This window comes from Melospiza melodia, unplaced genomic scaffold, assembly GCF_035770615.1.
Source record: "Melospiza melodia melodia isolate bMelMel2 unplaced genomic scaffold, bMelMel2.pri scaffold_28, whole genome shotgun sequence".
Taxonomy (NCBI): domain Eukaryota; kingdom Metazoa; phylum Chordata; class Aves; order Passeriformes; family Passerellidae; genus Melospiza; species Melospiza melodia.
In genome coordinates, this window is record NW_026948600.1 from 9,421,393 (window position 1) to 9,446,532 (window position 25,140).

At 50.4% G+C, this 25,140-nt stretch overlaps 2 protein-coding genes across 2 annotated transcripts in view; one reads left to right on the top strand and one right to left on the bottom strand.

The window, feature by feature from the left end:
• LOC134433898 (nicotinate-nucleotide pyrophosphorylase [carboxylating]-like) overlaps positions 1-6,822 on the bottom strand; it is a 45,618-nt gene extending 38,796 nt beyond the window's left edge. The window contains 1 exon segment of the mRNA XM_063182596.1: positions 6,786-6,822. Within this exon segment, the coding sequence (XP_063038666.1) occupies positions 6,786-6,822 (37 nt within the window).
• A 2,262-nt stretch (positions 6,823-9,084) lies between these two features.
• On the top strand, positions 9,085-10,017 carry LOC134433917 (olfactory receptor 14C36-like). The gene has a single exon (XM_063182609.1). It carries the CDS (start codon positions 9,085-9,087, stop codon positions 10,015-10,017), a length of 933 nt encoding a protein of 310 aa, XP_063038679.1.
• Positions 10,018-25,140: the final 15,123 nt, after the last annotated feature.

The window sequence follows — 25,140 nt, forward strand, 5'->3', positions numbered from 1 at the left end:
CTGAGTGGGGGGAGAGATGATGGAGTGGCCTTTTGGCTGGACTTTTCTTGTGTGGCCATAGACTGAATCATTTTTATTCCTGTGACACAGAGACTGCACTTAGGGGGAGGCAGTACCTCAGAACCAGGAGGGTTCAGTGTGGGTACCCCTCGGCCCCAGGGGGTGAAAAAATGGGGGGGACAGTCCCAAAGGAGAGGCTGGTCTTTTTTTTGGAGTGAGACAAGGCATCCTTAAAAGACAACCCTAAAAGCAGCTCTGGTCCATACACAGTGGTGAGAGCACTGGGCACGGAAGGAAGATGTCACAATGGCAAAAGGACTTTCCGAGCGGGGCTGAGTGACATGGAAGCACACGAGGTTTCAGCGTGTTTCCAGGGGAAGCCTGTGGTGCAAGAAGGACTCCTCTCCTCCTCATGAACTGGAGATTGAGTATTCTAAAGGGTGGTGCCGGACTGAGAGTTAGTGATGTGGGGGAATGTATTGCATTGGGAAATTTGGTGGGGGGAAGGAGGAAAGTGCTTTTGTAAGGTTTTTTGCATTTTTTCCTTCTTTCTTATTTTCTTGTAATTTAGTTAATAAAGTTTTCTTTATTTCTAAGCAGGAGCCTGCTTTGCTTATTCCTGGTCACATCTCACAGCAGACACCAGGGAGAGGGTATTCTCATGGGGGAGCACTGGCTTTGTGCTAGGCCTAAACCATGATATTTTTTGGTGGAGAATGCAGGAGTCCAGGGTGCCTCAGAGGTAATAGGCACTGAAGCACAACTCCTCCTGGCACTCCGACTACCAGTATTGGGGTGGATGTTCAAAGCAAAAGTTCCCTCTCTGCACCATGCCACCAGTGCTACATGAAGCAAATGGATTGCTGTTATCACACAGCACACCCGTATTGGAAAACTGAATCGCCCTGGGATTCTGGAAATAATTACAAACTGGCCCGAAGGTGAAAACTTTGGTCTCGCTGATAAAGGGGAACAAGAAGTGACACAGGCTGAAGAAGCTTCACCATAAAACCAACTGCCAGCAGAAGATACATGATACACTCTTTTCACTGATGGTTCTTGCCGCATTGTGGGAATGAACCAGAAGTGGAAAGCAGCCGTATGGAGCCCCACACGACAGGTGGCAGAGGCCACTGAAGGAGAAGGTGGATCAAGCCAACTTGCTGAACTCAAAGCTGTTCAACTGGCCCTGGACATTGCTGAGAGAGAGAAATGGCCAAAGCTCTACCTTTATACTGATTCATGGATGGTAGCCAATGCTCTGTGGGGATGGCTGGAGAGGTGGAAAGAGGTCAACTGCAGCATAGAGGAAAATCAATTTGGGCTGCTGAAGAGTGGAAAGACATTGCTACCTGGGTAGGGAAACTGCCTGTGAAGGTCTGCCATGTAGATGCCCATGTACCCAAGAGTAGAGATAATGAGGAGCACCAAAACAATGAGCAAGTAGACCAGGCTGCAAAGATAGGGGTGTCCAAAATAGACGTAGATTGGGAACATAAGGGAGAGTTATTCCTAGCTAGATGGGCCCATAATGCCTCAGGCCATCAGGGCAGGGATGCCACCTATAAGTGGGCACGAGACCGAGGGGTGGTTTTAACCATGAACAGTATTTCTCAGGTTATCCATGACTGTGAGACATGTGCTGCCATCAAGCAGGCCAAGCGAGTGAAGCCCCTGTGGTACGGTGGGCGGTGGTCCAAGTACAAGTTTGGGGAGGCCTGGCAGATTGACTGTATCACACTGGCCCAGACATGCCAGGGCAACTGGTACGTGCTGAGCATGGTGGAAGCCACCACTGGATGGTTGGAGACCTACCCTGTGTCTCATGCTGCAGCCCAGAACACCATCCTGGGCCTGGAAAAGGAAGTTCTGTGGAGACATGGTACCCCTGAGAGGATCGAGTCAGACAATGGGACTCATTTCAAGAACAGCCGTATCAACACCTGGGCTAGGGAACATGGCATTGAGTGGGTGTACCATATCCCCTACCATGCACCAGCTGCAGGAAAAGTGGAGAGGTACAATGGACTTTTGAACACCACATTGAAAGCATTAGGTGGGGGATCTTTCAAGAACTGGGAACAGCATCTGGCAAAAGCCACCTGGTTAGTTAACAGCCGAGGCTCTACTAACCGAGTGGGCCCTGCCCAATCTGAGCCTTTGCAGAGAGTAGATGGAGACAAAGTCCCAGTGGTACATGTCAGAGGTTTATTAGGGAAGACAGTTTGGATTAATCCTGCTTAAAATACAGACAAACCCATTTGTGGGGTTGTTTTTGCTCAGGGACCACGTTGCACATGGTGGATAATGCAAAAAGATGGAAGAACGCATTGTGTGCCTCAGGGAGATCTGATTGTTGGATAAAATCTATGTAAATATCACTGATGCTGAATGTTATTACCATTGTCTGTGTATAGCTGTATAATGGAGGTATCATGTATGTACTTGTAGAGTTAGAATTTATATTAGTTTTAGTAGTAAGCAGACGATATGGGGATAAGGGGTGGAATGTCCTGGGTTGACTATATGATGCTTTTATCCCCAATCGTCTCATTCTGTTTATGTTGAGTAATAAGTTTTGTACCTTTAAGAGTGTTCCAGAGAGTGAAGGGGGGGAGAGAAGAAGCGCACAGTTTGTTTTCACACACTGCACTCGCTCCTCCACATTCCTGCTCCTGACTGTGTTGTCTGCGGACAGACAGCGGGACAGAGAGCTCTTCTTTTGCTTTTAGTTAGTTTTTAGCTAGCTGAGGCAAAGAAGTTCCCTGAACCGTTTTTTGTTTTTTTTTTTTCTTTTTCCTTGGATCTCTTGAAACTGCTCTGGATTGAACACCTAGGGGAGCACTGGCAGCTGCAGCTGTGGCCCACCGGGCTGGGCCTGGCTTGCGACAATTCCAGCACCGGAGGGACTGATCAGAGACTGAGTGAGCTGAGCTACAAACCGGGGTTTTCTGTTTGTCATCTCTTTTAGAGTGGCAAGGGGTCTCATTGTTTGATGTTTTTTTGGTTTTATTGTTTAATAAACAGGTTTTTTCTACCTTTCTCCAAGGAGGTATTTTTTTTTCCTCCTGGATGAGCTGGAGGGAGGGGCTGATTGGATCTGCTTTTCCCACTGGAGCTCCTTTGGGGGATCCTCCTCTGTGGGATCTCAGCACCTCAGGACTGATGTGCCGAGTCACCAAGACCACCCTTGGGGGGCTCGGAGGTCCTGGAATGTTGCCAGGAGTGTCTGGTGGCTGGACTTTGATCCTGCACGGGAGACGACACCTGTATGAGGATGGGAGGATTTCACTGGGATAAATGGTGAAGGGATAAGTTAATCAGAGTGTGAAACACAAGGTTTAGGATTTCTGTACAGGGGGGTCTAGAGAAGTAAGGTGGAGGAATTGGGGCGTGTCCTGTCCTTCTTCTTCTTCTTCTTAGCCTCCATCTTCTGTGGTGATGGTGGCACTTTGGGATTGGTTATTACTAAAAGTGCACTGGTCAATAAGGGTGAAAGGTATTGGGGGAAATAGGTAAATATTGTATACGTAGTTTTGAGTATAAAGATAAGTGACAGCCCCGGGGGCTCTCAGTGTGCTCATGGCTGGCTTGCTGTGCGGACCTCTGTCGGGCCGAGAGAAAATCTTTTAGATAAAAAACTAATAAACACTGAAGACCGAGAAAACACCTGAAGCCTCTTCTCGTCCTTTGGAGCGTGGGCTGCCCAAGGCCATCCCCAAGCCTTTCCAGGTCATTAAGACAGCCGAGAGACCAACACTCCTCCAAATTTGCTCTAAACCTGGACACCTGGTCCCAAAAGGGCCAGTGCAAAGTAGCGGTGTGGTACTTAGCCCAGCAGTAACTCAGAGTCAGCCAGATTTTACTCCAAAATAATTGGGCATGAGTTTCAAGCCCTGAGAATCATTTGTTTAACTTAGGGTAAGCTTGAGTGTTCCCCCATAAGCCTTAAGTGTTGCTATACTAACTTGTCAAAGTTTTACTCCCTTACTGGTTACTTGTTTTTTCCTATATGGTTATTGTTCTAGAGTGTTCTAACCCCAAGTTTAAATGTTGTTGCTTTTCCTTTGTCTCGGGTCTTAGGATTCTGCCCCTTGTACTGTTCTCAACTTCTCCATGTCTATTGTTTTTCACCCTGTGTTATAAAAGTTCCTTTTAAGCAACTCCATTGATCCTGCTCCTTTTCATTTTCACCACCCCTGCCCTGAAGTCAGGGACCACAGAGGTTTGTCACAGCCACCCTTATTGGGACATTTGGTGCCTGAACTGAGACCATGACATACAGGGCTCCCTGTGTCAGTCACGTCAGCTGGGGTTAGCTGATGGATAGGCCAGTGCTCCCCAGAATTTTGAATTGTGCCAGGCCTGGTGGATTCATCGTTACTTCAAGGAACCTTGCCCAGGATCAGCAGGCACAATGACGGTTTCACCTGCATAGGATTGCAAGTGGGTTTGGGGAAATGCAAGACATTTATTGCCCATTTTGCCACTGTGTTTTTACAATATGCACCCACCTCCCATAATTCATTTGGGGTGTTCTGGTGGCTCTTCCCCATAGGGCAGAGAAAGAGAAAAATGGGCAGCCAGATGTCCAAAGTAGAAAGGAGCATATATGGATGCTTTATTCTCACTGATCAGGACATAATATTTTCAAAGAACAAATTAAAATAAATTATGAGGTGGATCATTAAAAATTTTCCAGATGCCTCTCCTGATGAAATCCATACCACTGAATTTTGGGACTCAATGGGAGTTAAACTGTACAATTTTTGATCAAAAGGGACCCCATTGTATCCCACATGTTCCCCATCTTCCACACCACACTGAGTCACTCCAAACTCAGGACCTCCCCTCAAACCTGCCTTTCTCAGACCTTCCACGATGATCCAAGATGGCAATGGCCACGTGGTCTTGGAGCATCATGCCCTTGAGACTCAAGATGGAAGGAGCCTGAATGTGGCTTGGGAGCCCAACCATTCTCCCTCCATCTTAGCTCCTCCACTTCCTGCTATACAACCTTCTCTTCCGCCCTGAACGAACCTCCAGATTCTATTCCCACAACTGCGGGTCATGCCCACTGTCAATCATTCCACCTCCACCCTGGGCCATGCCTCCAGAAGGCCAGCCCAGAAGTAGGCCATCCTAAATCAAGGCCCTTCCTCCCCAAAACCTGACAAAATGACAGTGCCCTTTGCCTCACCCTCCAGCAAAAATGTAACCCCCATGGTCACAGATACTAAGCCCAACGGTCGCACTATATCTAATCCAAATGTTTCTCCTCCAAGGTATTCTTCCTCCCCAGAAGACAGTTTGGACTCCTCACAGCAACCTCACCCCTCAACCCCAGAAGATCCCTAGAAAAGGATCTGGAAAGAAGCAGTTAATGAAGGAGAATGGAAAATGTTCTCAAAACTTCTCATTGCCCTCGTATGTTATGAAAGAAGGGGGCAGAATCCCAGCTATCAGCCATTGGTTTACGGGGATATCATGGATCTGTTAGGGCAGCTAAAGACCAGAGGAAGGACTTAACCTTGTTTTAATGGCCTAATGAGGGCCATGTTTACAGCATGTATCTTAACCCCCTATGATTTAAAATATATTATGACCATGTTGTTGTCACCTACAGAATACACCCTGTGGGAAGGGGGATGGAAGTATTTACTAAATCAATTAACAGCAATGACTATGCTAATAATGAGGCAAGAGAGGAACTGACAATCAACCATCTAGCTGGAGAAGGACAACATAGCCTACCAGATGATCAAGCAGCAAGTATCCTCAGAGAAGTATGGGATGATATCAAAGAGGTGGCTTTGAAAGCTTTAATCCAGATATCGGATGGCAGCACCCTCAATTTGGACTACCTTGGGTGGCTGCAGCTAAAGATTTAGGACAATCAGACCATCTTGGGTGCCTGTTAAGTAAGCAAACCAATGCTACCTCCCTCACACTGAGTGGCCTGCTCTCAGACATAGAGACGATCAGACATGCCACCCTGCAGAACAGCGATAGAGTTTTTACTCTGGGCACATGGGCAGTGTAGACTCTGAGGGCATGCATTGCATACACCTCTCCAGCCACAGGGAGTCAATCCACAAGAGCATTCAGATACTGAAGGAAGGGTTCAAGAAGCTTCAAGTGGAAAACGAAGACTGGTTCAATAAACTCTTCCAATCCAATGGACTAAAGGGTTGGATGATGTCTATCTAAAACAGGACATTTAATTTTCTTAGCTGTTGTTGTATTGTTAATTGTCTCATCTTTGTTTAGATGCTTTTAGAAAGTCTTACAAAATTCTTCAGTTCTGTCTTTGTTGTAAAACAGAAAGCGGGAAGATACCCAACACAGGCTCCTCATGGACTCCTTGGAGGAGAGAACTGGAGGTCAGAATGGCAAAAAACCTCTCAGAGACTCAGTGTGGGCAAGAAAATCCTTAAAAGTACCTAAAAGTATTCTTAAAACCATAAAGCACGTTAAAAATCTTGAGTATCTCGAAGCATTAATGACCCCACTGAGTGTCAGTACAAAGCTCTCAAGGGACTTGTTAAGGCAGAAAATTGGGACCATGATTGCACAAACGTCTGACAGAGTCAGTATCAAAAGGGAAACACCAAGTACCTTAAAATAACTGAAGTACCTTGAAGCATTAATGAGCCCACTGAGTGTTATTATTGACAAAGGCTCTGAAGGGACTAATTACAGCAGATAATTGGAGGCCATGATTGCACAGACCTCTCAGAGACTCCAAGGCAAAAGCAAAACTCAAAGTCCTTTGAAAAACCTACAGTCCCTGAAGGGAGCATTATAGACCCCCAGGGCCATTGTTGAGCAAGGCTCCCCAGGGACTCCTTCCAGCAGATCCTTGAGGCCACTGGGATGTGGGCTAGGGGGGGATGCTGAGGGCAGGACAAGGGGCTGACAGTGCCCAGCCTGGCTGGGGCTGTGCCAGGAGGCCCCCGTGCCTCAGGACAAGGTGTCTCCTCAAAGCCCTTGGTGGCACAGACCCTGCTGTGCCCCAGGGCACCAAGACTTGGCTTCTCTTTGTCCCCACCTGCCATCACTGCCTGCAGTTCTCTGCTCTGCCTGGGGCCTGGGGACACTTTCTCAGTTGTGTCCTTCAGTGGGACCCATTAAAAGTCCAAGAAAGTTTGGAGTTGGATTCTGACTTGGAGTTCTGGAGAGGTTTCTTCAGCTCCCTCTCAGGGACTGATGTTCAGGGCCTCAGCACAAAGCCCCAGAGGCTCATTAATGTTTTTGACTGTGATGCTGAGCTGGGCTGGGCTGCTGGCACAGAGGCAGCTCCTGGTAACCAAGAAGAGCTTCAAAAGCATATTTCTCTTGATGAGCAGCTCTTCTGCCAGCCCAGCAGGGCTGGGACACTGCCTGCAGCCACGCTGGGCACAGCACAGAGGCACAGAGAGCTTCAATCAGTCAGGGCTGGGAAGGTGCTGAGAAGTGCCTGGGGCAGAATCACTGCCAGCCCTTGGCACAGGAACCTCTGGCTGAAGTACAATGCAGCTGCAGATTTTGGAGCCATCTCCTAAAGCTGGAACATGCCAGTGCCTACAGACCCTGTGAGTACAATTCTGGGTATTTCTGGTGCAGAGGAGGTGAAATGCTCATGAAGTTCTGACATGCTGAGATGTTCTAAACAGTCATAGAATATTTCCAATACAATGATTTTGATAACAAATGAGGAAATTTACAAAGGCTAGGTATTCAGTTTCCAACTATTGGAGCATGGCAGGGAGGGAGGGATAAATATTAGTGGTTTATTATTAATTATGAATTTTCACACTTTCCCGAGAGATCTAAACTGTTCCTTTTAGTGATCAATAGGTTCACAGGCGATCCCTAATGTGCTTTCAGCCACTCTGCCCATGGAAAGCACCAGCATCACCTTTGCTGGACCCATCAGGCTCAGTCTGAGCAATCTTTTCTCTAGGCTAGAAACAGAACCTGCCCCCAGACAGTGCCTTGCAAACAGGCAGGGTTCTGTCAGGCCAAGGAGAGTGCACAGAGATTTGGGGTCTGTGAGTGCTGGCAGGGAGAGATCAGGCACAGGGAAACACCTGCAGGAAGAAAATCTGCAGGAAGCAGAGAGAATATCAGGAAAGGAGAGAAAACAATACCCAGAGATGTTGTGGCAGGGAGAGTTTAGAGATGTCCACAGGATCCCCTCCAGTGCAGCCCCTCCCTCTGAACAAGCCCCCTCCCTCCTGTGCCCCAGCCAAGCCTCTGCCCTCAGGGCCGGGGCTCCAAGGCGTGCAGCCCCTCCTGTGCAGGCAGAGCTGCAGCAGAGCCGTGGGGCAGCTCTGCAGCCGCGGGCCCAGTTCCCTCTGCAGAGCACAGGGCTGGGAGCAGCTGCCTGGCCCTGGGGGCTCTGGCAGGGGGCACAGCTGGCTGAGGGTGATGCTGTCCCCAGTGCCCGGCTCTGGGCAATGTTGTGAGTGCAGCCAGGGAAGGAGCTGCATCTCCCTCCATCCAAAGCCATCATAAGGACACTAGGAAGACTCCCTGAGATTTCAGTCCAAGCTGGGAGCTCCAATCCAGGGTGCAAAGCTGTCCTAGAGCATCTCTGAGGTGTAAGATTGCTGCGGAAAGGCAGAGGTGTTGTGACACTGAAAATGCTGTTGGGTTGGTGAAATGAGCAAAGAGAGCCCTTGGCTAAAAATGTGGAACTGGGCTGTGGTGGATCCATCTGCTCTCAGCAAAGATCACGTTATCTTTACAAAAAACTTAGTAATGAGCATATCCTCCATTTAGGAAAAGAGAAAGCCAAGATAAACTCAAAACACAATCAAGTGTGACCATCTCCCGACAGTCTCCACTCATTCACGTGCCTCAGGGAACTCACTCTGTTATACCAAGGGCATGCTAAGGGTTTCTGATATCCTAGAATAGCAGGAGAGACATGGGGGCAGCTTCAAAAGAAAACCTCAGAACTCTGAAACAGAGAAGCATGTACGTGTGTGTTACAAAGGAGGGTGTATGGGAAATGGCTTTGATTTTGCTTACAGGTATCTCTTATAAATCTTCACTGTCCTTTATCCATGAACAGGTCCCCATGTGCAGCCACAGCAAATGTCCAACAGCAGCTCCATCAGGCACTTCCTCCTGCTGGCATTGGCAGACACGCGGCAGCTGCAGCTCCTGCACTTCTGCCTCTTGCTGGGCATCTCCCTGGCTGCCCTCCTGGGCAACGGCCTCATCATCAGCGCCGTAGCCTGCGGCCACCACCTGCACATGCCCATGTTCTTCTTCCTGCTCAACCTGGCCCTCAGTGATCTGGGCTCACTCTGCACCACTGTCCCCAAAGCCATGCACAATTCCCTCTGGGACACCAGGGACATCACCTACTCAGGATGTGCTGCTCAGCTCTTTTTCTTTATGTTCTTCATCTCAGCAGAGCTTTTCCTCCTGACCATCATGTGCTACGACCGCTACGTGTCCATCTGCAAACCCCTGCACTACGGGATCCTCCTGGGCAGCAGAGCTTGTGCCCACATGGCAGCAGCTGCCTGGGCCAGTGCCTTTCTCAATACTCTCATGCACACGGCCAATACATTTTCCCTGCCCCTGTGCCATGCCAATGTCGTGGGCCAGTTCTTCTGCGAAATCCCACAGATCCTCAAGCTCTCCTGCTCACACTCCAACTTTAAACAACTGGGGCTCATTGCTGTTAGTGTATCTTTAGGACTTTGCTGTTTTGTGTTCATTGTTTTCTCCTATGTGCAGATCTTCAGGGCCGTGCTGAGGATCTCCTCTGAGCAGGGACGGCACAAAGCCTTTTCCACCTGCCTCCCTCACCTGGCTGTGCTCTCCCTGTTCCTCAGCACTCTAATCTTTGCTCACTTGAAGCCCCCCTCCATGTCCTCCCCATCCCTGGATCTGGCCCTGTCAGTTCTGTACTCGGTGGTGCCTCCAGCCCTGAACCCCCTCATCTACAGCCTGAGGAACCAGGAGCTCAAGGCTGCAGTGTGGAGACTGATGACTAGATGCTTTCAGAAACATTAAACTGCAGGCCAGTGTTTGCAAATCACTTGTAATAAAAGTAATTTTGAATATTTCTTGTTGGTTTGGTTGTGGGTTTTTTCCCCCTTTTTTAAGGTTTCTTATATTGTCCATAATAAATATCAGTGTTTGGGCCTTTTCTCATTTTGTTTCTCTCCACCTTCCCTGAGCTCACAGACTGTGTGAACGAGGGGCTGTGTTCTTGGTGGCTTTAAAGGAACTAAACGATCTCCCAGCCAAGTTTTCTGCAGGGATGCCTTTTGTTCCTTCTCTGGGGCTGCAGCAGCAATGTCTGTGTGCAGAGCTGGGGGCAGATCAGGGCTGGCCCAGCAGCTGTGCCCAGCAGCAGCAGCAGCACTTGGTGTTGCCAGTGCTGCTGCCCTGGCCCTGCCCCGCTGCCCTGGTGGCCCTGGTGTTGCTGCAGGGCCTGAGTGCTCTCGGGGCCGGGCACAGCCCTGGGGGTGGCAGTGCCGGGGCTGCAGTAGGGACAGGCCATGGGCACTGCTGGGGCAGCGCTGATGCCTCAGGCCAGGCCCTGGGGGCTCCAGGCTCCTTGCTCAGGCTCTCTCAAGAACACGGCCAGGCCAATGCTCAGCACAGAAAAGCCCCGTGAGCAGCCCCAGGCTGGCCGTGGGGAGGCTGGGGGCAAACAGCATGGCTGGGGCTCTGCAAGGGCCCTGGGGCAGACGGGAAGGAGCAGTAGAGCAGGGGCTGATCCATCTCCAGTGCACTGCACAGCCCAGGGCAGCGTCCCAGAGCGTCCTCATGGAGCTGCCAACAACATCCCCCCTCTGCAGCCCTGGCCTCTCCCCCGGCTCACACAGGTGCCCCATCCTTGCAGGCACAGACACGGCAGCACTGGCTCAGCAGCCCCTGTTTGCATTGCACAGAGCAGGGGGAGCACCCCCATGCTGTTGGTGTGGGGACATGAACCTGAGGGAGCACAAATGCCATCAGCCCCTGGGGCCAGCAAGGGCTGGGGGACACCAGGGAAACCACTCAGCTTTGTCCTGGCCTCTGCACTCAGCCAGAAAGTTTGTTCCCATCAGCTGGGAGTTTCCTGTCCCACTGCAGACGCTGTTGCTCAGAGCCGGGGCTGCCTGGCAGCCACCCCTAAACTGCCCTGAGCATTTCCTTGGCTTCACCTTTCATTTTTTTACTCTTCACTGGTACACATTTCTTCCCATTGCTCACCCCTATTCCCTGCCCTGAAACTGCCCATCCCTGTTTGCCCTTTCCTCTCTGGCCCCACTCCCCATTGCAGTTCCTGACTTGGTGCCATGGGAACGTCCCTTGGGCAGCAGGATCATCCTACAAGTGCTGCAGGAATTGTCTGCAGGCTCCTGCAGTGCCTGGTGCTGCTCCCTTGCCAGCGGCACCCCAGGCCAGGGGGGCACATCTGGGCTGCTCTGTCTGGCTCTGGGGCTCCCTGTTCTGGGCAGTGAGGAGGAGCTGCAGAGGCTCTGCAGGACTGACAGGATGGGCTTTGGGGCTGGCAGGAGAAGCTGAGGGACCTGGGCTGCTGGAGCTGCTGAAGAGGAGGCCCAGGGCTCCTCCTGCAACTGCTGCAAGGGTGCTTTCAGAGAATCCCAGAATCAGCAAGGCTGGAAAAGACTTTGGAGATCATCAAGTCTAACCTCTGCCCTGACACCGCCTTGTGTCTTCTGAGCCTCCCTTTGTCCAGGATAAAGAACCCCAGCTCCCTTAGCCACTTCTCACAGGACTTGTGTTCCAGACCCCTCACCAGCCTTGTTGTCCTTCTCTGGACATGTTCCAGCCCCTCCATGTCCTTCCTAAATTGGTGGGCACAGAACTGGACACACCACTCGAGGTGCTGCCCAACCAGTCCTGAGCACAGGGGAACAATCCCTGCCCTGCTCCTGCTGGCCACACCATTGCTGATGCAGGCCAGGAGCCATTGGCCTTCTTGGCCACCTGGGCACACTGCTGGCTCATGTCCAGCCTGCTGTCCATCACTCCCTGCAGGTCCCTTTCTGCCTGGCTGCTCTCCAGCCACTCTGTCCCCAGCCTGTAGTGCTGCAGGGGTTGCTGTGGCCAAAGTGCAGGACCTGGCACTTGGAGTTCTTAAACCTCACCTTTTTGGGTTTGGCACCTGCCTTTATTCTGTCCTGGAGCCCTGCTCCCAGCATGAGTCCAGTTGCTGCTCCTGTGTCCTTCCAGTTTCCTTGTCACTCCCAGGATGTTCCTGGTCACTTCCCCTCACTCCTGGCAGGATCCCTCCTCTTCCCAGTATGAACCCAGGCACTCACAGTCATTCCCAATTATGATGCAATTTGTCCCCAACATGACCCCAGTTGCTCCTAGTTGCTCCCACTTTCATCCAGTGTATTCCCAGTTCTCCCAGTGTCCCCTAGTATAGTCCCAGTATCTCCCAGTATGATCCTAGTCTCTCCCACCAGGGCCCCAGTCACTCACACTTGCCCCCAGTTGCCCCCAGCATGGTCCCAGTTCCCCCAGCACATTCCCAGTGGCTCCCAGTGTGGTTCCAGTCACCACCTGCATGGTCTCAGGCACTCCCAGCATATCCCAGTTGCCCTGAACATACTCGTACTCATTGCCAGGCACTCCCAGTTACCTGAGTGTGGTTCAGCTGCCCCCAGTTTTATCCCAGTCACTGCCAGGACACCCCAGTTGTCACCAGCATGCATCCTGTCATTCCCAGTTTCTCCCAGTTCCTCCCAGTGTGTGCGCAGGCAGCTGCCAACATGGGCCTGGTAGCTCCCAGTAACCCCAGTCAGGGTCTATTGACACCCACTATAGTCCCAGTAGGATCCCAGTCACTCCCAGTATGATGCCAGTGGCCCCCAGTGGGATCCCAGTTGCTCCCTATCAATGCCAGCAGGACCCCAGTAGCGTCCAGTATGATCCTTATGACTCCCAGTGTCTCCCAGTATATCCCAGTTGCCCCCAGCATTCTCCCAGTCACTCCCACTTCCTCCCAGTTGCTTTCAGCATGATTCCAGTTGCCCACAGCAACTCCCAGTCAATCCCAGTATGATTCCAGTCACCCACAGTGTGATCCCAGTCTCAGCCAGCATGGACCCAGCTGCTCCCACTGTGATCCCAGTATGACCCCAGCTGCTGCCAGAATAGTCCCAGTTGTTCCCAGTTCCTCCCAGTATGATCCCAGTTGTCCCTCGAATAGTCCCAGTCCCTCTCAGCATGGTCCCACTCACTCCCAGTTGCTGCCGGCATGGTCCCAGCTGTTTGCAGTGTGGTTCCAGTGCCCCCAGTATGGTCACAGACACTCCCAGTATATCCCAGTGTGCCCAGTAATGTTCTGGTTAGCTCAGAATGATCCCAGTCTTTCCCAGTTCCTCCCAGTTGCCTCCAGCATGATTTCAATTTCTGGCAGTTGCCTGAAGTAACGCCTTAGTTGCTCCCAATATAATCCCAGTTATAGTCTCAGTCCCCTCAGCATGCTTTCAGTATCTTCCAGTTGATCCCAGCTGCTCCCACTCTGTCCACATTTTCCTCCCAGCATGGGCCCAGTAGCTCCCAGTAACCCCCAGTCAGGATCCATTCTCATCTGCTGTAATCCCAGTAGCCCCCAGGATGATCCCAGAGTCACCCAGTCCACACCAGTATGGTTACAACCACCCCCGGTATGATCCCAGTCACTCCCAGATCCTCCCAGTATGATTCCAGTCATGCTCAGAGTGACTCCCTGTCACTCCCTGTGTGGGCCCAGTTGCTCCCAGTCACCTCCAGCATAGTTCCAGTCAGAGCCAGCACCTTTCCAGTCACTCCCAGTCTGGTTCCAGTAGGATCCCAGTCACTCTCAGATACTCCTAATACTTTTCCAGTCACTCCCAGTATGATGCCTGTCAGTATGACTCCAGCATGGGCACAGCTGCTCCCATTATCATCTAGGGGGTTCCAGTTGCTCCCATTTACCCCCACTGTGGTTTCAATTACTCCCAGCATATTCCAATTACTCCCAGCAGGTTCCCAATTAGTCCCAGTTGTCCTCAGTTGCTTCCAGCCTGATGCCAGTTGCTCACAGCCACTCCCAGTCACCCTCAGTGCAGTCCCAGTTGCTCCAAGTATGATCCAGTATGATCCCAGTTGCCCCCAGCATGGTTCCAGTTGCTCCCTGTTCCTCCCAGTGTGATCCCAGTTGAACTCTGTTGTCCCTTCTATAGTCCCAGTCACTCCCCATGTGATCCCAGTCCCTGCCAGCATGATCCCAGTCATGCCCAGTTGCCCCCAGTGTAGACCCAGTCACTCCCACTCACTCCCAGTTGCCCCTACCATGGTCCAAGTTCTCCCCAGCATGGTCCCTCTTGTTCCCAGTCATTTCCAGTATGATTACAAACACTCCCAGTACATCCCAGTTGCCCTCAGCATGTCCATGGTTCTTCCCAGACACTCACAGTGATCCCAGTAAGGTGCTTGTTATCCCAGTATGTTCTCAGTCATGCCCAGCATATCCCAGTTGCCTCCAGCCTGCATCCAGTAATTCCCAGTTCCTCCAGTTTGCTTGCAGCATGATCCCAGTTTCTCTCAGTTGCTCCCAGGGGCCCAAAGTGTGATCCCAGTTGCTCCCTTTCAATACCAATAAGAGCCTAGGAAGCTCCAGTATGATCCTTGTCACATGCCAGCACACCCAGTATGGTCCCAGTATAATCCCAGTAACTTCCAATCGCTCCCAGTATGGTCCCAGTTGCCTCCAGCTAGATCAATCCAGTCAGTCCCAGTATGATGCCACTTGCTCCCAGCTGTTCCCAGTCGCCCCCAGTATGGGGGATGATGTGCATGGTGTGTTCCCAGTCACTCTCAGACACTCCCAGTATTAGTCCAGTCCCTCCCAGTATGACCCAAAGATGAGCCCAGTGTGCTCCCAGTCCCTGCCAGTATGAACCAGTTGTGCTCCACATGGTTCCAGTTGTTCCCTTTCACCCTCACTTTTGTTCCAGTCACTTCCAGTCTCTCCCAGCGTACCCCAGTTCCTTCCAACACATTCCCAGTCACTCCCAGTTCCTTCCAGCATGATCCCATTTGCTCACAACCACTCCCAGTCAGCCTCAGTGTAGTGGCACTCACTGCCAGTATGATCCCAGTCACCTCCAGCATGACCCCAGTTCATCCCAGTGTAAGCCCAGTGGCTTCCAATCATGCCCATCATGCACCCAGTCACTCCCAGTTCCTCCCAGTTGCTCCTTGCACGATCCCAGTTGCTCAGAGCTGCTCCTGGTCACCTTCAGAATGATCCCAGTCACTCCCAGTATATCCCATCTGTCCCCAATATGGTCTCAATTTCCCCCTGCAGGCTCCTACTCCATCCCAGTGTGATCCCAGTATTATCCCAGTATGATCCCAGTCTCCCTCCATGTGATCGTAGTCTACCACGGCATGGGCCCAGCTGCTCCCAGTATGATCCCCGTAGTATCCCAGTACAATCCCAGTCATTGGAGATGTTGATCTTTGACATCCCTGAATGATCCCTTTTGGTCCTGAAACAGACTTGCAGAATCCTGAAACAAAGAACTGCTAAAGAAAAATCACTAATAACTATTTTAAAAAATGCATTGATAATTATCAAACAATATTGAGAAAATTTCTGGAATGCTCTGGCCACTGTCCTTAATTGAATCACTTGGGCTGAGTCTGACTTGTGGCTTTCGAGTACTTTGAGCTGGTAGCTCTGGCCACCATTTTTTTTTTTTTTTGCACCACTGGGTGGGACAGAGTCCCTGGCCCCAGTCCGAGTGGGCAGACCAAGGACCCCAGACCAGGCCCACAGAACAGAGCCCTGGGCCTGAGTAGGGGGATCAAAGCCCCCAAACCTGGTGGTGGGCAGGCCAAACAGCCCAGACCTGGCCTGCAGGGCGGGGTCTTTGTTCTCACAGCCGACCCCCACTGTGCTGCCGGTGCCTCGGCAGCAGGAGTGACCGAACGCTTTTTCCCTCTCCCCCCAGAACCACCAGTGCACACTGGTGGCTGGGAAGGAGAAGCTTTCCCAGGGATCTCCATCCCGGATCTGCACGTCTTCTTTCCCCAGAACAACTGAGCGATGCTCGCTCTCCAACACCCCCACCCCACCCCACAATTCAAATTCCAGTGTTCCTGTTTTCTGTTCCTCAACATCACCCCCATCCCCTCTGGGCTTGTGGATAGAGGCAGCACCTCTGGGAGCCACATCCCCCACGCCACTGGTGAACATGAGGGGAGTCAGGCACCCCAAATCCCAGCGAAAAGCCCCTGACCAAACGTGAATCAGCCTGTGAAAAATGTTGTGTCCCAGAAAAACAGAGTTTGAAAATTTTCAGCTGGGAGGCCCCAGCTGTCAGCAAATGAGCCGCACCTCCCCTGAGGGACAGGACAGCGTCCCCTTCTTCTCTCCCAGCTCCCACTACAGGGGTATTATAAATGAGGAGCTTTACTGGGCCAATATTCAAGCACCAATCAAGTCACTAATTAATATGGTAAAGTATGAGCAATACAGCGATGGGTACAGTGGGGGAAGTTTTCCCTCCAACACACCAATAGTTGAGGTTTACAGGTATTTATAGGGGTTCTCATCAGCTTTCTCAGCAGTTTCTATTCCCAATTTTTTTGTCAAATTCCATACCTATTGTAATTTAGTTTTCCTCAGGATGTATCCCAGAAAGGAGTATCCCCAGATGGTGGTGGTTTAGTTTCCAAAAGAAGGAAGAAATCTCCCAGATGGTGAGGTCTAGCACTCCAGATGTGGGTCCATCTTTTAATTGCAAAGGCTATAAACCTCATAACAGTGATGTCCAGCTTCCCTTGGTCAAAACCATAAATCCTTGAGTTGATGTTCATCTTCCTTTCTCATGCTGCTTTTCACTGTTTTCTTAAAAGTGTGAGATAAGCATTCTTATATATAAGTTTCTTCTTATATATTGTAAAGCTATAGTTTCAAAGATCCTTACTACAAGCAATATTGTAAAATCATACTTCAAAAGATTATTATTGCAAAATTCTTTAAAGCTTAGCTACAAGCAGAAAAAAAGCAGCATCCTTAAAGCTTTAATTCAAATGCTCCTAAATGAACTTAACACTTATAAAGGTTCATTACGAACAAAAGATAGGTTCAAAGGCCTTCTTCCATGCTTTACTTTCCTCAGTAATTATTAGAATTTGTCTTTGTAACTGTCCCATGGTTGGTTTCCACACATATCACAAATACACACATTGCCTGTATGTACCTGACACGAAACACAGCTTTGTATTTCACAGGGGGGCACGGGGATGGCTCCTGTGAGAAGATGCTGGAAGCTTCCACCATGTCTGGCACAGCCAATCCCTGGTGGCTTCAAAGATGGACCTGCTGCTGGCAAAGGCTGGGCCAGTTACAAATGGTGGTAATGCCACTGCGATAACAGATTTAAAAAGAAATCAAAATAGAGATTGTGGTGCAGTTTTAACTCCAGTAGGAAAAGAGCAGAGGAAGAACATGTGAGAAGAAGATTCTGCAGACATCAAGGTCAGTGCAAAAGAGGGACAGGAGGTGCTCCAGGCACTGGAGACCCAGGGCACCCTGCAGGAGAGCCATGGAGAGAGAGGCCCTGCTCCCAGGCTGGAGCAGCCTGTCCCTGGAGGAATGCACCCCTGGAAGAGTGACCCATGCTGCAGCAGTTTGGGAAGGACTGTTGTCCCTGGCATGGACTCACACTGCAGCAGTTTGCAGAGGGCTGTTGCCCCTGAAATGGACTCACCTTGGAGAAGCTCCTGCAGAACTGTCTCCCTTGGGAGGGACCCACGGTGCAGCAGAGGAACCACTCCTCTCCCTGAGCAAGGGCAGAAGCCATGGGTGATGAACTGACCATAACCCCCATTCCCCGTCTCCCTGCACTGCTGGGGTATGAGGAAGAGCTGGAGGGAGGTGAGTAGCTTATTTATTTCCCCTTTTTCCTGTTCTGACTTTGTTAGTAATAAATGAATTTCACATCTCTAAGGTAAGCCTGATTTTCCCAGGACAGTATTTGATGAGTGATCTTGCCCAGTCCTTATCTCAACCCATGAACCCTTTATTAAATTCTCTTTGTCCAGCTGCAGAGGGGAGTGAGTGAGCAGCCCACATGGATGCCTGGCATTTGGCCTGGGTCAACCCACGACACCTTGGTACCACAGGGTCACAATGGACCCTTGGTTCTATGGGGTCTCATTGCTTCCATCAGGTCCTGCAGGGCCACTTAATTCAGAAGGCCTCAAAGTTTCACCGTGGTCTCCAGGATTCCATGAGGCCCTGCAATGTCAAAATGGATGGTTGGATCCCTGGGGGCCCACAGTGTCACAATGGGATCTTTTGGTCCTACAGCTTCACAATGTCCCCTCGGTTCCATGTGTCCTGCACTGTTCCATGAATCCTTAGCTCCATGGGGTCCTGTAGGGTCACAATGGTCTCCTTGGTTTCGTGGTGCCACAGTTTCCATAATTTCCATGGTATCCCAAGTGCCCTTGGATCCCAAAAGGCCGCAGAGTGTGACAATGGCCCCTTGCTTCCGTGACGCCCTGTAGTGTCACAATGGTGTCCATGATTCCATCAGGCCCTGCAGTGTCACCATGGACAGTTGGTTCAATGACACTCCACAATGTCACCACGGCCCCATGGTTCCACAGAGCCCCACTGTGTCACTGTGGTCCCTTTGCTTCCAAGGCTCAGAAGTGCCAAAATGATCCTTTGGTTCCATCAGGCCTTGAAGTTTCAAAATGGTCTCCATGGTTTCATGAGCACCCCCTGTGTCACAAGAGACTCTTGGGCCATATTTTGAATGCAGGCAAATTGCATTCAAGTGCATTTGAATGCACTCGCTATGATGGGGAGGTGATAATCCCCTATTCCAAGAGTGAACTTAAGAAGGGCTGACTATTGAAGGAACTACAGAGAACCACAATATAAGAAAAGCAGGTGGCACAGGTAATTCTGGGATAGGCAGACCAGAAAGCAAGAGCAGATGAACCAGTGCAGTCGCCACCAAGAAGATCACGTTCACGTGCTGTGGGCAGCAACCCCATCAGGCCGTGCCACGATCCCCTGGTACAAGGGGGGTCACGATGGTTCGTTTCACTGATCTCAGGGTGCAAAGACACACAGCAGGGGACTTTCAGTGTTAACCAAAACAAATGCACCTTTTATTGAGTGCCCACAGCAGATACAACACAAGCATTAGAAAGGAGATAAAGGATAGAGAGACAGAGAAAAGGAGGGGGGAATAGCTGCCAACAGAGAGATGAAATCCTTGTGGTCAGGCCAATAGATCTGTCTTTGGTTAACTCAGGGCTCTTTCATAATCTACCAACAGGAGGGGAGCAAGGCAGTACATGGAGGGAACAGTGGAGAATAAATCCATTGGGAACAGGTACAGACAGTGCAGTTCTGAACAGCACAAACCGGTGCCAGCAGTGAGTGGGGCCCGTTGTTTCAGGACTGGTTCCTATGGGAAACATCCCACTTCCTATGGCAGACATCCCTCTCCAGTCAGGCCAGCACCCCTGCGTTAGAATTTGAAGGGTCTCAGTCTCAGTCCTTGATGGCAGCTGTGAGGCAGATGAGGGATCTTTGGACCATCTCTTACAGACTGACATCCCAAAACATAAAAATAACTCTGCATTTCCCTTTAAAAATAAAATGTACTGAATTAATAAAATGATAATTGCTTTTCTTATTTTATTATATAAAAGAATTATTCTATATTTGTATTACCAAATTTGAATGTTTATATTAAAAAATCCATACCTTTTTAGCAAGCAAAAAATTTATTGGTCATTAGTTCTAAGTAACACAATTCCCTTCATTAATTCATTGAGCAGGTGGCTATTGACTTCTTCTTCTTTATGCTAATTAGTCCTATTTTCAATCCTTTTGTCATCTTTTTATCTTTTTCTCAGACAGTGCAAAAGGGGCCACTTTGAGGTCCCTGGAGAACTTTCTGGGCCACATTTGGGGCAGTTCTGGGTCTGGGGAGGGAATTCAGAGAGAACTTGAGGGTCTGGAGGACACTTGGGAGAGCCAGGTGGGCACTTGGAGGGGCACTCAGGGATTCCGAGGGACAGCTGGGGGTCCGGGGCAGCACTTGGGGGTCCAGTGGGCCCTTGGAGGTCAGGGAGGTGAATTTGGGGCCGTCAGGGTCCGGGCGGGCCCTTGGGGAGCTCTGACGGTGCTCTCTGTGGCGCAGGCGGTGATGGGAGTTGTAGGCGCGGGTGTAATACGTCTTAACGGGGCGTGGAGCATCATGGGAGTTCAAAGTGCAGCTGCAATGGCTCTCAGTGGGGCGCAGGGCATGACGGGAGATGAAGTCCCGGCTAGAACACCGTTGGACATGCGCCCTGGAGCATGGTGGGAGCCGTAGTCCCGGAAGTGGCTCCAACGCTTTGTTTGGAGTTCAGGGAAGGCTCTTCGGGGACACTTCTGCGTCCGAGCTGCGACTTGAGGTCCTCAGGGAAACGTAAACGGTTCGGGAGTACTTGCGGGGAGCTCAGGGAGCGCTAACCGGGCTCTTTAGGGCACAGGGGACGGCAGGAGTTTTAGGCCCGGGACTGTGTTCTGAGGTGCTCTGGGGCCACTGGGGATGAGAGGAGATGAATTCCCAGAAGTGGCTGTACCGGGCATCTGTGGGGTTGGCAGCACTCAGGGGGTCCGGGGATGCTTTTGGGGCGTCCCGAATTGGCGATGAGGGGGCACTGAGGGATCCTGGAGGGTCTGCAGGACACCTAAGGGACAAAGGGGGGGCGGATCCCAGGGGTTTTGTTGAGCGCGGGGCATGACGGGCGTTGTAGTCCCAGCTTCAATGGGGCTCAATCGGGCCGTGGGGCATGGAATCATAGAGAGCACTGTGACATTGCTGGGGCTAATGGAACCAAGGGGATCATGCTGACTCTGTGTGGCTCCATGGAATGTAGGGATCATTCTGATACAGCAAGACCCCATGGAGCCAAAAGTCCATTGTGACATTGCAAGTCCTTATGTAATCATGGAGAGGCCATTTTGACACTTCACAGCCTCATGGAACCCAGGGGCCATTGTGACACTGTGGGGCACCATGGAGCCAAGAAGATCATTGTTACACTGAAGGGACTCATGAAATCATGGAGATCATTGTGACACTATGAGGATCCATGGAATAAGCAAAGTATTGTGACACTGTGAGGCCTCATGGAACCAGTGAGACCATTGTGACCCTGGGGGTCACCACAAAATCAAGAGGACTATTTTGATACTGTGGGGCCTGATGAAACCAAGAGGCCTTTGTGACACTGCAGGGCTGCATGGAGCCAAAGGTCTGTTGTGACATTGCAGGGCCTCCTGTCATCAATGGACCATTGTGAGACTGTGCAGCCAAAATGAGACCATTGTGACACTGCAAACCTCCAGGGTCTAAAGGTCCATTGTGACATTGCAGGGCTCATGGAACAGAGGAGTCCTGTGACATTGTGGGGCCTGGGGAACCATGGAGAACATTGTGACACTGCAAGGCCTCTTGGAATCAGTGGGACCATTGTGAAACTTGGGAGCCACTGTGACACTGTGGGATCCCATCGAACAAGGGGTCCATTGTGACATTTCAGGTCTTCTTGTAATCAAGGAGCCATTGTGGCAGTGTGGAGCCCCACAGAACCAAGGCACCATTGTGACACTTCAGAGCCCCATAAAAACAAAGGAATACAGTACAGGTCTGGCTGGTTTGACCTCCCAAGAGGTCAGGCTGACCTTGGCATGTTGAGGGTCTCATCCGCTATTGAAACAGTGGTGCTCCGTGCTTTCCTTCCTATGAAAAAGATCTGATATTCTGTTCCAAGGATGGCCAGAATTGGAGTTTCACCTCCAAATTTCCTTATATCCAGGGATTGTTCCCATAGGAATATTGCCAGGACAAGTCTGGCTGGCAGTGGTTTCATGAGGGTCACCTCTCATCTGTTCCCAAAACACTTGGCAAGATTCTGTGCTTTCCTTCCTATGGAAAAGAGCTGTCCTTCTCAGCCAGGTGCCCATGGCCAGAATTGGGATTTCACCTCCAACATTCCCTGTTGTGACAGAATGGAGGAGATTGTTGGCTCAAAACATTTCATGTGTGGGGGAGGAAGGGGCAGGTCCAGCCTTGCCCTGCCCTGGAACCCCAGCACTGCCCTGCCCTGGAACCCCAGTCCCCCCAGAGCCTCTATCCCACCCCAGCAGTGGCTGCCAGTCCCTGGCACAGCACAGGCAATGCTCCACAGCCACCTCTGCAGCCCCCAGCCCAGCTCCTGAGGGACCAAATGAGCCCAAGTCCCACCTGCGGGAAGGGTCCAGCAAAACCAAGGGGTATTGAAGGCTGACCACAAGGCATGCACACATCTTGACCCTACCTCCTCTTGGAATTTCCATCTGAACACTTCTGGAATCCAGGAGGTGGTAGCTGTCTGTGTGCTTCTCTGTATCTTTTTGGTCTTTCTCTTTCTATGTCTTCTTCTGTTTCTGTGCTCCTGCAAATTTTGATTAACATTAAGTTAACCAGGCTTAGACTGTGAATTTGAATGGGCCAAGTCAATGTTTTTGAGAAGTGTTTTTTGTTGATCAAATATCTGCCATAGTTTGACATAGAAGAGTTTTAAAAAGTAATAAAAGTAAACCCATAAATAAATAACTGAAACTAAAACCCACCACACTCATCAATACATTAATTAAGAAATCTCAAGATTAAAAAATCTTAAATTAACAAACGAAAAACCACTACAGTGTCATAATAAATCTTTTGGCAAAGCTTGTCTGATTTTCTAAAGTTGCCAGTAAAGGCTGATTTGTTGTTTTGAGCTCCTGAGAATCTCTTGTTGGTATTTCTCTAGAGAGTCCATCTCAGAGTACACAAGCAATTGTAATTTCATTTAAATATCTCATTGAGAGAGTTGTTTTTTAGTGGATGGGAGCAGGGCTTGTCTGTCCTGCTTGGCCCAGCCCAGGCAGGGCTTTCCCAGACACATTCCACACTCCATTTCCCAGCTGGAGCCGCTGGTGCCTCTGAGTTGTGCTGCCCCAGCCCCAGGGACACTCTCCTTGTCTACCCATTCCCCCATGGTCTCTGGGCAGGGATGGCCTCAGTGGGGGCTGCTGACATCCTCAGCACCTTGGAGGCTGCTGCTGAATTTCACTGCTCCAGAGGCTTGATCAGCCTTCAGCTCTTGAGTGCAGGAATTCAGTGTCCCAGGGCTCATTGACATTCAGAACACTTTAAGAACACAACCCCCTGGAGTTTGATTTAAGTGTTGATTTGGTTTAAGTGTTCAAATATTTGTGGTAATTTGATAGATTTCAGTAGTGTGTTCTAAGTGAATGCCTTATATTTAAAAAGACAGTGAGAAAACATTTTTTAGGTCCTGTTTGGGACTTTTTCCTGTTCATAAATCAGTCTGTGCAGTCTCCTATTGACACTAAATCCAAGTAGCTTCTTATGCAGTTGGAATAGATATGAAAATCAAGACCCTTCATGGCTGACAATCAATCACACTCTGTCCCTACCCCCACCCCACCATTTTCCCCACCCAAGCCCTGGCACTCAGAGCAGCCTTGTGCAAATCTGAGCTCCCTCCAGCCCAGGCTGCACACCTGCAGCTTTCAGCTCCGTGGCTCCAACTCCCACCTGCTTTCCTTGGAGAAGGAGCTGCCCAAGAAACAGAGGGATGTTCGTTTAATGTCAGCCAACAAAGCCAAGGGAAGGCACAGCTCCATCAAAGGCCAAAGTCATTGCTCTGCTGGACATTAAATCCACTTTCCATTGCAGACAGTCTCAGAGCAATGGAAAACACCTTCTGTGCCCAGCACAGATCCCAAGGTCCCCCCAAACCCTTCCTGCCCCAATTCTGTCCAGATTTGCTCTTTGCACACACGTGTCACATGCTGAAGTCAGGAGCTCCCCCCATGCCCAGAGGGAGGAAAAGAGAGAAAGGGGACAAAGAGCTCTCCTGTGCAGAGCCAAGGTCCAAGTGCAGCCCCTGCAGTGGGAACCACAACTCATCAGATTGTGTCCTTTGGGGTCAGGGACTGGTGACACTCAGAGGCACAGAAAGGTTTCTTGCCAACAAACATAAGTTGAATATTTGAACAGTTTAATAACCATCACAGCTCTTTCCTCAGCTCTCTGTGATGTCCCAGCAGCATCTGACATGTCCACCATCCCCAAGGGATTTCTGTACAGGAACAGTTTTAGACAAAGACATAAGGTAATTCTGTGATAGATAAAAACACAATTGAGATGATATTTATTATATATTTATTTGAACTTCAGAAATATTGGGCAATTTCTTCCAGGTCAAAGCATGAAGCCAGTTAGTTGAGAGGCACTTGAATGACCAGAGAGCATCTAGAGGAGGAAATCAGAGAGCAGTAGAAGTATATAGATCCACCTGCTTTAAAGGAAGAGATGTCCTTAGACATGGCCATTTCAACAGAAGAGCTGAAAACACCTGAAGGAAAATGGAGAGGAAGTAATAAACAAAATATTGGTCACACCAGTAGAAGGCAAGATCAGTATTTTTCCTCCTGCCATCTGTACACCTCCAGGAAATTCCTGTTCCTGCTGGGAAAACTGTGCCATTTCTTAACAGTACTGAAATGACCCAGATAAAAAAGACTTGCTTGTATATTATGAAACTAACAGGTAATAAAAGCTGTGTCCCCTGTGCCCCTATCCAGGCTGACATCACTTTTGTGCCCATGAACACCCAGTTCCACTTGTGCCCTGAGGTGCCCAGCTGGGATTGGATCTCTCCCAGAGCACCAGAGGGAGAGCAGAGCCCCTTGCAAGCTGCAGGTCCCTGACAGCCCCACAGGGCTCCTGTCCCATCAACATCTCCTCTGCTCCAGTCTGAAACAGGGCCCAGCATGGTGCCGGGATCATCAGAGAGCTGAGGTGTGTGCTGGAATTCAATGCCCTCCCCATCCCGCAGCAGCCCTGCATTTCCCTCCTGCAGCCTTGGTCTCCAGCACAGCCATGGAGGCTCTTTGGGCTCTGGAGTGTTCCTGCAGCCCCCAAGGGCAGCTGAGCTCTGCCTTTGGCACAGTCAGGCCTGGCCAATGCGGGCCATGCTCAGCAATTGCTTGTGTGAGCCTGGCCTTGCTATCAGCCCTGGCAGCGGCTGCGTGGCCCCTTTGTGGCCCTGTGCTGG

Coding starts and splice junctions, on each gene's coding strand:
- LOC134433917 (XM_063182609.1), top strand. CDS start 9,085: ATGTCCAACAGCAGCTCCATCAGGCACTTCCTCCTGCTGGCATTGGCA.